Here is a 14,901-nt window from a genome sequence, read left to right as displayed (position 1 = left end):
CTCTACTGAAAGCCTCACATCTGCACATTTTCCTGAAACCCACACCAGAATTTCTGAACCAACCTTTTACTGAGAGTACGGCAGAACATCGTTGTATTCCTGCATCGTTTTTGGCCTGACAGACATATTTCCCATCATGCTTGACTTCAATGCCACTGAGATAGAGACTGGCTACATTGTTCTCAAAGGTCATTCTTATATTATTGTCTTCGATGATTTCATCGTTGTCTTTTAACCAGGTCACTGTGATGGGCAAGGAGCCTTTCAGAGTGGCCTGGAAGGCAGCTGTGCCTCCTCGAAGGGAGCTGGTGCTCTCGAGCTTCTTGACAAAGGTTGGTGGTTCTAATAGAAGAATGAATTCTCAATCAGTACCAGCTCTAGAGAAAAACTGGCTGAAAAAATGAGTTGAGTCTACAGGCGAGCTAGGCCACCATTTGAATCAACACTAACCTCTTAGGGTCACCCTGGCACTGCAGGTGCTGCTGCCCACGTCATTGGTCGCCCGACACTGGTATTCGCCAGCGTCTGCAGCTACAAACTTGAGGATCTGCAGGCTAACCAGCTGATCCTGAATAAAGGTCTTGTACTTTCTACCACTTCGCAGTGTCGTGTTGTCTTTGAACCAAGTGATCTCAAAGGGAGGCGTGCCTGCCACCTCAGCCAGCAGCATGACATCATACTCCTTCAGCACTTCAACTGACTTAAATTCTTTAGTAAAGTAAGGTGGCTCTATAGTAGAAAAGGAATTATTTTTGAGTTAATGGGGAGGAATCTGTGCTATGGGCCACAATTTTGGTAACATAAGAGGCAATGTGAACACAAACCTTTGACTATTAAAACGCTACCACAGTGGTCACTACCAGCCTCGTTTTGGGCCTCACACATATATTCACCACTGTCTTCGATGGCAACATCTGTAAGTCTTAGAACCGCAGTGGACTCCACAAAAGACACTTTGTGTTTGCTGCTCTCCTTAATTTCTCTATCATTTGCGAACCACGTTATTTTAATGGGAGGGGTACCAGTGACTTTGCAGGCTAGTTGGGTGGCATCTCCTTTCTTTAAGAGTTGTGATGGCTCTAACTTTTCAACAAATGTGGCAGGTTCTATGAAAGGAAAGAAGTTGTTAAGAAACATGAGAAAGAGGAAAGAACTTATAACAATGATAGCACAAAGATGTTCAGAAAACACCGCAGACCTTTTACAAATAAGTTTGCACTGCACTCCACGCCTCCAGCAACATTGCTGACTTTACAGGTATAGGTGCCTGAATCGGAGGTTTTTACTGGATAGAGTTCCAGGGAACTTCCTAAGGCTTCTTTGGTGATATAGCAGCTTCCACCAGAAACCAGCTCTTTGTCACCCTTAAACCATCTGATTGTAAGAGGAATAGACCCTTGGAAGGTGCTCTTCAGGCAGACAGCCGAGCCGGGCAGAACATCCTTTGATGCAGGTTTAGTTACAAAATGGGGTGGTTCTAAAGAAGGGGTATAAGAAAGAATGTCAAAGAGTTAAGAGGCGAGACCTAAGGGAAGAAGTCTTAATGTGAACATGATGTACAGTAGGAATGAAATGCAAAGTCTCCATCCAACCTTGCACAATCAGGGCTCCGCTGCTGTCCTTGCTTCCCACGGAATTTGTGGCTCGACAGGTAAAATTCCCTGCATCATTCATGTCTATTCTGCTGATCTCCAAAGAGGCTGTGCCTTCCACAAATGCTATTCTGTATCTGTCAGAAGAAGCTATTTCTTTCCCATCCTTAAACCAGGACACCCTCATTGGGAGGGAGCCAGCGATTTTGCAGTCCAGCCTGCAGGTACCGCTGACAACACTATCCACGTTGCGCAGGGGTTTGGTGAAAAATGGAGCAATGTCTCGATCTGTTCATGGCACAAGAAGAGGAAGAAAGATCAATGTGGAAAAGTGCTCACGATTTTATTTTTGACTTTGTTGCTTTTCAAAGAAACAGGTAGCACAGATTTCCAGAGATACCAACCTAACACCGTGAAAGTTGTCTCACAGGAGCTGCTGCCCACCTCATTGGAAATTTCAAACGTGTATTGGCCACTGTCGTGCAGCTCAGCTGAATAAAATTTGAGTTGGGCTACATTGTTTTTAAAACTTATTCGATACTTTTTGCTGGCCACCAAAGGTCTCCCATCTTTGTACCATTTGGGCTTGAGATCCGGGGTGCCTGTGACTGTGTACTCCAGTGTGGCGGGGTCCCCTGCAGTCACCTGGATCAGTTCTGCTCTCTCAACAATTTTGGCAGGTTCTATAATGGTATTAAATAGTTAGCATTCCAAGATGTGTATGGGGGTTTCATTGTGAAGGAAATATTGATTCAAAGTTAAAAATGTTCCTACACGAACCTTTAACTATTAATTCCCCAATGGATGTTTGGCTCCCGGCCTCATTTTCTGCCAGGCACGTGTACTGGCCACCCCAGCCGATCTGAACATCGGGGATTATCAAGACTGCGACACCATTGGAAAAGCTCATTTTGATTTTTCCATCTTCTTTAAGGATCTCTTGTCCTTTCATCCACGTGACAGAAATGGGTTCTGACCCTCTCACAGCAGCTTGTAAGGTAACAGTTTGTCCTGCTAGTGCAGTAAAATCATCTACTTTCTTTACAAAGGTTGGTGGTTCTAGTCAAAGAAAGACAGCATACGAAACTTGTCAATTCCCAAACATTTTCAACACGGTATATATGTAAATGTTTTGTCTAGGTTACATTTATCTTGCCCAGTACTGCTCTCCCACAGTGTTGGTTAGTTAGAAGAAGAAATAAAATTTAAGAGGAATTACAATTCTGTCTAAGAGAAAGAAGCATAGAAGACACATGGTTATCAGCTGACAAAATGATCTTTCATATACTTCACTTTTGTTGTCAGAGAGTAAATATTTACACTGATCTTTGAGATTAATGCTGGATGAAGGTCACTGACTTTGCCCCCAAGTCCCAGGTCAAACCAAAGGCAAAACCTATATATTTTGAAAGTGTAGGAGAAAGAGAAGGGAAATTACCAGTTTTCCTCCCATGGTTAAGAAAGCTATTTGCACACTTTGTTAAAGAGATACCAGTTTTTCAAAAAACTAACCTTTTAACAAGTGTGTTGCGCTGCAGCCACACTTCCCGACTTCGTTAGCAACAACACATTCATAGTCACCAACGTCTGCGCTATTAAAGGAAAAGATCTCCAGACACACAAGAGACTTCTGAGAAAACAACCTGTACTTTTTGCTACTTCGAATTTGCTTCTTATCTTTGAACCAGCTAATTTCAAACGGTCCCGTGCCTGAGATTTCACACTGAAGGAGGGCATTTGTTCCTCTCACTATATCTGCTGGCTCAAGAGTTTTGATGAAAGAAGGAGGTTCTACAAAAGCAGGAAAGCATTATTTAAGTCATGTGTTATGAGCAAAGAAAAAGAAAATCTTTTCTTGGGAAAACAACGGATGGTAGGTGAGTACACAAACCTTTGATAACTACTTCGGCACTGCAGCTGTCACTGCCGATGTCATTCACTGCTTCACAGGAGTAACTCCCACTGTCTTCCACTTTCACATTGGTAATGTCAAGTACAGCCTCCGAATTGACAAAAGACATTCGGATTGTGTTACTCTCATGGAGCTCTTTGTTATTTTTAAACCAAGTAACCTGGATCACAGGTGAGCCTTTCAGCCTGCAGTGGAGGCGTGCTGATTCACCAGGGAGCATTAAATAAGAGGGATCCACCTTCTTCACAAAGGATGGTGGCTCTATGTGAAGTTAATAAGAAAAGAGAATGTAGAACATGTCTGAGGCATAAACTTCACAAAAGATAAGTAGACATATGCAACAGAAAGACACAATACACACAAAATATCTGCATGAAATTTCTGAAAAGGTTATGGTGCTTTCAACAGATTTCCATGTTTTCATGATTCTAAAATACCCAGTCTCTTAACAAACAAACAAACAAACAAACAAACAAAACATATCAACAAACAAAACCAAAAACAAGCACACTACTTACACAAAAAGGATTTCCTAGACACTTGAAGATCTTAGAAGAAATTTTAAGCAGCTTTGTTAATGGCAGATAGTTTTAAAAGAACAAAAGTAAGTGAATTCTGAAGAAGATTGAAAAAATAAAATCAAACAATGCCAGGATTTCTCCAAACCAAAAGGTTTGCTTGGATTATTTTAATAACCAAATGCACTGACTGCATTGTTTGTTAACGATTTTTATACTAAGGCATCCTTTCACAGAAGGAAGTGGGAAATTAAATTCACACATTTCTTACCTCTGACTGTTACTGTTGCGGAAGAAGAGCTGCTTCCAGCCTCATTTGAAGCTGTGCAAACATAGGTTCCTGAATCTTTTAGTTTGGCAAGAGGGATCTCAAGAGATGCTATTTTATCTTCAAAATCAATCTTAAAATCTTTTCCAGGTGGGAGTTTTTGCCCATCTTTATGCCACGTCACTGTGACTTTTCTGTCTTCGTCTACTTGGCATTCAAGGTGGATCTTCTTATTGATAGCTGATTGCACAGGCTCTAACTCTTTAATGATATGTGGTTTGTCGATTATGATCAACTCGGCTTGGCAGATGTCGGCTCCAAACTTGTTAGAAGCCTTACAAGAGTAAACTCCTCTATCTTGAATGGTAAGATTTGAGAGTTCTAAACTGTGTTTGTTGTCTGCATCTGAAATCTTGCGGTTAGGGGAAGGTGACAGTGCAGCCCCATCTTTCTGCCAAATGGTTTCAATCACGGGAGTCCCTGTCACTGTGCAGAGGAACTTGGCTGTCTTACCCACAAAAGTCGTGACGGACTTAGGTCTGGAGAAAAAGGTTGGTGGATATGCCTCTGCAAAAGAATTTATTCAGCATTATATTTTGTCCCCACTAAAGCTCTTGCTGTAATTACACACTCCAAGTGAAAAAATAAAAGTATCTTTAGATATATATGAGACATTATTTAAAAGAGGGCAATGTATTAATAGCACAAAAATATTTGTTGAAAGAGATGAGAATATTCTTTATAGAGGAGCATTTTAAATGTCTTTATCAAAGGAAAGAACAAATGTCCCTTTATTTAGCAACATTAACTTACTATTGCTAAAGAGTTGTCCATTGTAATGGCTGATTAATTGTTTGAATTATTTGATAAGCAATTCAGCTGATAGTTTAATTCTGGCTAATTGGAAGACTGTATAAGAAAGATAAAAATGTACTGACTTTTCTGAAGAGTAGAGAAATGTTAAGTGGTAAAAAGTTTGAGTAGTTTTGTAAAGACTCCCTACCCTCATGTCAACCACCAGCAAATCCTTAAATGGCTCAACTTTGAAAGCAACCCCAAAGTCATTTCAAACTTGCAAAACCATTTATAGTGATAATTTCCCATTTCCATTCTGCATTTTGAAGGAAGCCTTTAGGGACCTCTCTTTCCAGTCTTTGAAAAATCATCCTCCTTCCTTTCTTCTTATTGGAAGCTTGGGTATTAGTCCCATTACTCAATTGGCCTGATTTGGATAAAGAAATTTCCCAAAGTGTCACTAAGATTAAAGCCATGCACGTGATCACACGGAGACTTTAATCACAAAGTGAAAACCACTGGTGGGGTCGCCATGGGCCTGAGTTTCAGAGTTTCTGATCTGTGAAAAAGTTGCATAAGAAAGGAAGCTATAGGGAACTCTGACTTTTTGCAAGTCAAATAGATATGCTGCATTTGCCTCCCCCCTTCACATTCCCATTGGAAAAGAAGACCAGGGGTCAGTCCCTCCCTGCCATTGGTGCGTGGCTTCTCTCCACAACACAGGCTGTTGCTCACCTGACCCTAAACCATAGTTCATACTTTTCCTTGGGGAGGGGAGAGGGAGAGACAAAGAGAGAAAGAAAAAGCTACTAACTTGTTTTCTGATGAGGGAATTCAAACACTTGATGAGTGTTAACTACTCACGTCATCCTGTGTGTCAATTAAGATATTAGGAACAGAATATCTGTGTAGTTGCTCTTACTTTTAAATTAGGAATAAAGCCTAGGCTGAGAATCCTAGTTTACAGTCCTGTGTTAGCTCTGTGTTTCACATTAGGATTTGTTTCACTTTATCTTCTGCTCTGGTATTTCTCAGTTTGTAATTCTGTTCTCAGTTGCTTAACTGGGTTCAAATTATTAAATGCATTGGGATATTTGATATTTTTCAGTGTCATCAAAAATTTTGGTGGTCCCAACATTTTCATATTAAGGGCCAAACCATTTGCACTTACCCAAGATATATCCACCAACTTAGTAATTTTTTTTTTAAAAAGAGAGAGGACAAAAAAAGCAAACAATATAAAACCCCTCCAAACCAAACTTCCAGGAGCCACTGCTCATTTGATTTCTTAACTTTTTTTCTCAGAATAATAAATTACTTTTATTTTTTTCTTTAGCTATTGTGAGAAATATGACTAAATAATGGTTTCTTTCCCCACAGAGGTCCTGCAGTTCCTAACCACCATGTTCCCACATTACCGTCTCAGCTATTGGTCTTTCCCGTTGGTAGAACAAGCACTTCCTGCACCTGCGTGAAAAGCAAATTAGGCAACAGTGTGAAATGAGATGAAAACATCTGACTCAGTGTTTGGCATTTACCTGTCACAGTTAGTGTGGCTGTACAGCTGACACTGCCATACTCATTGGACGCTTTGCAGGTGTACTCGCCGCAGTCAACAACCTGGGTTCTTAGGATTTCCAGGCTGGAGACGTAATTTGAAGATCGAATAGAGCACTTGTCACTCTCGTAAATTTCTCGGCCCGCTTTAAACCACTGGAATTGGACATTGGGGGCACTTTGGATCTCACAGGTGAACTTGGCTAGATGGCCCAGAGCTACTTCAAGGGGCTCTATTCTCCTCTTGATCACAGGGGCAGCTGCGAAGGGAAGCAGAGTCCATTAGCATGTCTCCTTATCAGGCATACCACATTTTCCTTTTCCTTCTAATTTGTGTTTCTGTTAATGAAGTAAAAACAGTTGAAATTGGTGAGACAGATTGTGGTACTAAGACAAGTGACTGGAAAATGAGAAAGATCAATGAAGGCAAAAGAAACAATATGCAGCTTTCAACATAGTCAATCATTACTTTGCAGTGAATTGTGAACAAAATTATTAAAATGTGATGGTACTGGATTACATGCATAACAACATGGTGTATTGTTTCAATATACCATGCTGACTGGAAACACTGAGAATAATGTGAGAAAACAAGATCTACTGTATAAAGTGATACGTGATACAACAGCAAGAAAGGGAAAAGAAACAAGGAACATAACTGGACAATTAATCATGGTTATTGTGAATTTAGGGATGAGACTGGCAATTTTAGAGTAGCTCAGTGCTCACTGACAGGTTTTTATTACATGCTATTAAAGTATTTTCATATAAAAATAAACTAAGAAACCTATATTGGTATTGTGAAACATAAAAACATGTCTTATTTTAAAAATAAATAATAATATAGATATACCATATCATCCAATAAGGCAGGAAGGGAAAAGGAAAAGCGTTAATAACCATGATTATGTCCGTGACTTCATTCTTACGACAACTGCATTAGGGCAGGTAAGTGAAAATTCGGTGATGAAACCTAAATCATTACAATCCAGTGAATGTTAGCGCTTGATCTACTTAATCTTTAAACTCCAACCTCTTTTGACTACAGTGAGGTTTGCTGACGTTGCTGTTTTTCCATGGTCATTCAAGGCCTCACAGGTATACTCTCCTTGATGTTCTTCTGTATTTACTTTGTTGATTACTAGTGTATATGTATTTTGATCTTGGAAACACTTGAACTTTTCATCTGAAGGCACCAGTTTACCCTCAAAATACCAATTTACCTCTTTGGCATTTGTTATGGATGATGTGAGGTTTACGATGTCACCTTCCTCAGCAGCAGTGTCCACCAAGGGTGCTTGAATAACAGGAGTGCCCTCTTTGACCACACTACCCTCAGCTTCCTGTATCTCCACTAGCCCAACCTTCTCAGAGCCACTTTCGGAGGGCCTGTCTTTTTCCTCAGATAGTTTCGGTACCTCATCCTGCTTTTCAACAGATGTAGGAGCTGTAGCAACCCCATCAGTGAGAGCTGTATCTGCAACTTTGACCTGACTTCCCACATTAAAATAGCTGACCTCCTCTGCTGAGACAAAATATTTAGATTCAATGCCTGGTTCAGTGATTGCTTCAACATTCTGTGAGTCTGAAAAAGAAGCCATTTCTTCCTGCAAGCCTGTTTTGGCTCCTTTCTGAATTCTAGGATCCTCAGCTGTTAAGATGTTTATTTCCTCACATATAATAGAGCACAGAGCATCCTTAAATTCAGTTTTCAAGTCCGCCACTTGAGGATCAATGCCTTCAATAGCGATGGTTAATTCTTCTGTTACAGACTTCACTGAGGTAATAAGGTAGGTGCACAAAATGCATTTGGGCTCTTGGGTGAAGTTTATGGCCTTGACCTCCACCTTTTCAATGTTTCTTAACCACTCAGAGAAAAGACTTGTTTGCTCACAGGCCACTGCTGCTTGCAAAGCCCTGCGGATTTGAGTTTTCAGGTTTAACCTTTGTTCCTCTGGCATACCAGAAAGCAAACTTTCCTTAGAAAGAAGGTCACATCCCTGCACTTCCTGTACACCCTTTATGGCCACAGGCTCTTTCTTATACTCAGTGGTTTGGTTAGGAGGCATTGCCAAGTTCTCCGAATGCTCTTCCTTGAGCAGTACCTGTTTTTCCTCACACACTAATGGAAAACTTAAGGACTTGCTCTCCTCAGTTCTGGCCCCAAAATCTTCAGCTGTACTTTCCAGTTGAGCTGCACTTTCCATCAGAATTCCTCCCTCCTCTGTGCAGGTGTGTTCTGAAGGGAACTGGGGCTCACAGTTTACCTCAGAGACCACAATGTCAGGACCCTCAAAACTTTCCACATGTCCCTCAGCTAAGCTCTGACTCACAATGACAGCACTATGTGCCTCTTGCTTTTGAAGAGGCCCTATTTGCTCTTTGTCCACTGAAGATACTGTCTTTTCTTTTGGTAAAAGTACTTCTTCTGCCACAGAGTTTGGATATGAATAAGTTGGAGGTTCTTCTATTGAAGACAATGAATAATCCCCTTCAGGTTCAGCTAATAAGGTTTTCAGAGGCTTGTCTGTCAATGAACTAACTTCTTCCACTTCTAAGGTAACTGGACTGCTCAGTTCATTGGTTTTAATAGGCTCAGTAGAAAGCTGTTGTTTTTCTTCTGCAATTAGAGCAGCTTTCAAAATGGTATCTTTCACAAAAGCTGCAATTTCCGGCTCTGAGTCAAATGGTTCAGCTGCAGGGCCCTTTGATGACATCTGTGGAAAATCTTGAGGAGCCTCTGGGGTGGACTTTGCTTTGCCGGCTGCATCCGTTGTGTCTGTGGCTTCCAGAAGCACGAGCAGCTCTGCAGCACAGGTGGACTCGCCCCACGTGTTCTCTGCTTTACAGACGTAGAGGCCACTATCTTCCCTCTGAGGGTCATTGACAATGAACCTCCCAGAACCATCAGGATTATGAATGATAGTGTAATAAACATTGGTGTGAAGCTGCTTGTTTTCTTTGAACCACAACACAGTGGGTGCAGGCTCTCCAAGCACCACGTACTCAAAGACGGCAGGGAGCCCCTGGGCACATTGAATTGGTTTTAACTCCTTAAGGAAGTAAGGAGGACAAGGGCCTTCGAACTTTTCCAGAGGTTTCTCCAGTGCTGATCCTGGTTCACTCTCGTTGTGCCCCTCTTTTTTGGAATTTATTTTTAGATAGGCACTACATATTGTCTGCCCATATTCATTACTGGCGACACATGTATACTCTCCTTCATCTTCAAATTTTGTGAACAGAATGATCAAGCTGTGATCATTACCATCAAAAACAAATTTGTACTCAGCAGAAGGCGTTAACAGTGCTCCATTAAAGAACCACTGAATTTTAGGCTTGGGAATGCCAGTGACAGTAACAGACAGTTTAGCCAAATCCCCTATGCTTATTTCAGCATCTGACACTTCTTTGATAAAAACTGGGACACTGCCTTGCTTTTGGGAATCAAATTTAGTTGAATGAACTGGAGGTTTAGACAAAAGTTCAAGTGTTTCACTTCTTTTAGATAACTGAAGGTCAGAGCTATAGGTTTGGAGTCCTTCTTCACCAGCAGACAGAAGATAACTAGAAAACTCTGTATGGGGAAAAATGATTATTTTTAGCATCAGTTTTATTTAACAAAAAATAAAAGTAAACTGTTGTATCCCAATTGATGACCTTCTTCTGCTTTATTCCTGCAATCATTAGATTATCCTGTGATTAACTTATCAAAAAGCACATTTCTAAGTGTTTAACTTTAGTTTATTATGTTACATTATACAATTATAAATAGTATACTAATGCAGCTTTCAATCCACTTAATTTGTGTTACAGCTTATAAATTTTAAAGTTGTTTTTATGATTTTTTTTGTGATACAATCCCAACTCTAAAGTTTGAAAAACTGCTGGCTAATATTTGTAATAAAAGAATGTAGGGTTATTTAAATCAATTTCTTAAAAGATCCAGAATTATTATTTACAAATAAATTTTTTTGAGTTTAAAAACATCCCCATTATCAAATTGAAGACTGATTATTTTTGAAATAGATGATCTACATTCTAGTTACTGCTTATAAGCTGAAGCCATTAGTCAAAACGAGGGGCCGCATGGAATGTTTAATCAGATTAACATTTGTAGAAGAACTACTACTCACAGTTACTAGAATGCAAGCCCTCTTTTTGGCCTGTGTGAACTGCCACAGTACTCTAGCAAAACGTTGGTAATAAGATGTATGTTAATTCAGTTAGTGAAGAAAATGGGAGAATCAGAAATGAGAGAAAACAACTCCAACATTAAAACATTGATTGTGGCTCCTGACTCTCCTTATGAACTCGAAGCCTGCAGACCCCCTTAGCTCTGCCCTCAGTGCATGGCCCTACCTCCCAAGCAAATGGTCCTTTGGGAAGGTAAGAATGGGTATGTGGCCTGTGGGAGGACTGAGTATCATGTGTAAGAGGGGCAGTGTGGTGCTACAAGCTTCCACTGCTGCTGCTTTCTGTGTATGGTTTGCAGAAAATCTTTAGATAGCACAACAGTGACAAGCCACGAAGAAGTTTACTGCAAATCTTGGTATGGGAAGACGTATGTGTTGTTATAAGCTGAGGAAGACACTAGAGCTTTCTCTCCATCACTTAAGGACACAGCAAGAAGGCAATTATCTACAAGCCAGAACCTGACCATGTTGCATACTGCTACTCTGATCATCTCAGACTTCCCAGATTCCATAACTATGAGAAATACATGTCTGTTGTTTAAGGAAAAAAAAACAGTATGGGCCCAAAGGCCAGGGCCCTGGCATGCTCAACATGGATGGGGCAGGAGACTTGGTATCAAACCTGAGAGTATTCAGCCTCACAGGCTTGCAACAAATCCAACCAGTTGTAAATTAGCTCAGAAATGCAGGGATGCTGAGAAGACTGTCAGACGTGCAAATTCTGTTAATGCTGCTGAGAAGATTGGAGCTGGAAAGCCCTGGCACAAAAACTGTTCCAATGTGCCAAGTGTGGGAAGAAATCCACAACTCTGAATGAGAAAGAAGGAGGCATCTATTGTAAAGGATGCTATGCAAAGAACTTTGGGCCCAATGGATTTGGCTGTGGTCAAGGAGCAGGAGCCTTTGTTCATGTTCAGTAGAGGTGTAAACACAGAACGAAGATTGCACACTGAGAATCTCTAGACAACCTAGGCACAGGCACTATGGCACAGAACCACTGTGAAACTCTGCCAGCACTGCAGTACGGTACAGCAGCCTGTCCCTGGACTGGCTGGCAGACTTCTAGGGAGAGAGCCCTGTATCCCTTTGCTTTGTTCGTAAGCATTTTCAAGGACCACTTCTTTTACATTTTAAATAAAACCTCAGTTGACAAAAAACCTTGATTGTATTTTATTGTGCAAGAAATACCTGTACAACATTACTGAAGAGAAAAACAAAGCAGTGAATAACAGAAACTCTTTAAAAAGTATCATGCATGACAGAATGAAAGTTGGGTAATTTGATACCAGGAATTAGGTTTTTCATTAAATCTGTTATGTATGTAGAACATAAATAGTAGTTGTATTGCCTTACTCAAAAGCAGTTATCTTAGTAGTTCACACCACTTACATCACAGGGAATAGTCTCATAACATAATTCCTTTTGGTTCTAGTGTACTAGCATTTATAAGAAGGACTCTAGTGTCTGCTACCTATGCATGTACTGTATATAGGTAGTTATCGATAGTATGTAGAATACCCACTCAGTTATTTATTATTTCACTTAGTAGCCATAAAGTCATTGATTAACTTCACATACTAATGGTGACCACTTACTTCACATTTAACCTGTAACATATTCCTCATGTCAGCTTTCCCTGTCCTAGCACTGCCAAAATATCTGAGAAGGGGATGGCTGTCAGGGTAGTGCATATACCCCTACTCACTGATATGTTGAAACATGTTCCCTTATTTCTAAATATCATGTATTGACCATAAAAAAGAGAGTGAATAAAATTCAAATGTGCTGAAACACGGAAGATGTGGTTAAAAACACATGTAGTTGTAGCAGCTAATAATTATGTCTATTCGACTATGTAATAAATGAATTCTTTATCCAGCAGCAGAGAAATTAATATTTCAGACTTTTAAGTTATATGCCATTGAGTCAGAAAATTTGAAAATTTCAATTAATAAATAAGCCAAGTGTGGGCCAAGCTTAATTTTCTTTATTGAGTCATTGTTATGCTGCATATCCTCCAGTTTAATGCATTTGAGACTAATGGAATTCTAATCAGCAAAATCACATGAAGCCCTCCTTATGCAAATAAATGTGTATTTTTCAGCACTTCCTGAAAATCCAATAAGGCGTTAAAACCTTTTTTTCTTTTTCTTTCTTTCTTCTTTTTCTTTTCTTTCTTTTTTTTTAAGAAACAGTTTTTGAACTGTTTTCATCTATGCTCTGTAATATTTGGGTAACATGTGCTTGTTATGTTCGTCATGACTTGAATTTCTAATTTATTTACACTGCCATTATGTAACTAAGTGCAGAATAAATAATTACTCACTGTTACTTAATGACTATGTATCAGATTAGTTTTATTTCAGGGATTCAGGATGTGATATATTCCATTACACATAACCACTATCACAGATACTGTGTACTCACTGGTTGAAACAGAATAGATCACTCCATAGGAGTGTATTTATCTTGACAAGTTATGGTGACTCAAGACAAGTGAGATGACTGTCTTGGGGTGTGGAGGTGAGGGTGTATGCCTGACTGCTCTGTCTACTTTCTGCACACGTCCCTAACTGCTTATTTACTTTGGGAAGCTTTTAGGAAATTCCCATGTGGGAATAAAAAGGTAATATAATGAAAAAAACATAGTAAACATGCTTGGTTATATAAATTCTTTAGAAAATTAGATTTAAATTAAATGTTTAATTTTTTTAGAGTTAAAATTAACATTTAATTCCAGTCATGGCACTTAAAAATTGCTCAGTGCAGGGGATGAACACAGCTGTTAGGCAACAGGGAGTAATTTAAGAGTTGAGCGGAGGAAAGAGTCATCATTTCATTAGTATATTCTATCTTTTTTCTCATCATCTGTTGTGCAATTAAAAATTTATTCTAAATCATGTTAAGAAAAGTTACCACAGGGATGACACATAGCACTGACTGATCACCTGTTAGGACTTCTGGTCCAATCCCTCATTTTCAGATAAAAATGAAATTTCTCTATATTTATTATAATTTATATGGGAAGATTTAGGTTCACATTGGTACATAGGTACAATGCTAAGGATTTTGAGAATTTATTATAATTTCAATTTTGAACAAAAAATGTCACTTTAGAAACATACAAATCTTGAATTTGAATGCTTATTAATTTTTAGTTTTAAAAATGAAATTCAGTGAAAATGACAGGAAAGCTTATCTTGTTACATACAAATACAAATTACCATATTGCCTGAATTCTAAATATGTTCTACCTTCTTTTTTCCTAACTTTAAAGATTCTGACATTGTACTAGAGTTTAAAATCTATATATAAATGTTATACGGTAGCTTCTTTTTCCCCCAGGCAAATATTAAATTGACATTTAATTTTACACTTGATGTCATCTTGAAAATTGAGAAAATGAGGTATTTCCCAAAGTGGGAAGATCTGTATTCCCAGATCTGCAAATGTCCAGATGAACTCTATCCAGTGAGCACCACTGGCCCCTTCAAAACCAGCAAGAGTTGAAACATTTAAGAAGAGGGTTATTAATATTAAAATATTTTTAAAAGCCAAAAATATACTAAGAATGCAATGTCAAACAGATAATATAGTCAGTTATCAAATGGGCAAAGCTGGTTTTAATTTCTGTTTTTTATTTTATCTACTCTAAGCCTGAGTAAATAAATAAACATGAATTTGTCTGCAAAGAATTATAATTTCAAAAACTACTTATACTCAGAGCAGAGAGGAGATTTTCCCTTACCAACTTGTCTGTGTGTGGTCATCTTCCACTTTACACTTTACTTTACCTGTATAGTTCATCTGCTGAAAGAGTTCTGCTAAAACACTTTGAGGATGAGAAATGAAGATACAGTAGAAATACAAACAATTAGGTAGCCAAATAAATATTTAATTGTGCTTGATTTTTCACAGCATAATTAACACAGTGATGATTCCACAGTTTAGATAACAGAATATTTACATGTATTACAAATATGAGACATCCACATGGAGAAACTGTTTTCTCAGGGGTCTTCAATGTAATGCATTTAAAAAGACTTGCCATATCTGGAAATTTATT

The 14,901-nt window shown here is 39.0% G+C and overlaps 1 protein-coding gene and 1 pseudogene across 1 annotated transcript in view; one reads left to right on the top strand and one right to left on the bottom strand.

Annotated features, from left to right (window-relative positions):
- Nucleotides 1-14,901, bottom strand: part of TTN (titin) — a 270,387-nt gene that overhangs the window by 193,459 nt on the left and 62,027 nt on the right. The window contains 11 exon segments of the mRNA XM_036023238.1: nt 64-342; nt 451-729; nt 825-1,106; nt 1,199-1,477; nt 1,593-1,880; nt 1,997-2,275; nt 2,373-2,651; nt 3,105-3,383; nt 3,484-3,765; nt 4,294-4,857; nt 6,624-6,902. Coding sequence (XP_035879131.1) covers nt 64-342; nt 451-729; nt 825-1,106; nt 1,199-1,477; nt 1,593-1,880; nt 1,997-2,275; nt 2,373-2,651; nt 3,105-3,383; nt 3,484-3,765; nt 4,294-4,857; nt 6,624-6,902 — 3,369 coding nt within the window.
- On the top strand, nt 11,013-11,803 carry LOC114495428 (annotated as a pseudogene).

Source organism: Phyllostomus discolor, chromosome 4 (genome assembly GCF_004126475.2).
Source record: "Phyllostomus discolor isolate MPI-MPIP mPhyDis1 chromosome 4, mPhyDis1.pri.v3, whole genome shotgun sequence".
Lineage (NCBI taxonomy): Eukaryota > Metazoa > Chordata > Mammalia > Chiroptera > Phyllostomidae > Phyllostomus > Phyllostomus discolor.
Note: the sequence above shows the minus strand (reverse complement) of the source record. Positions and strands in the feature narration are given on the sequence as shown.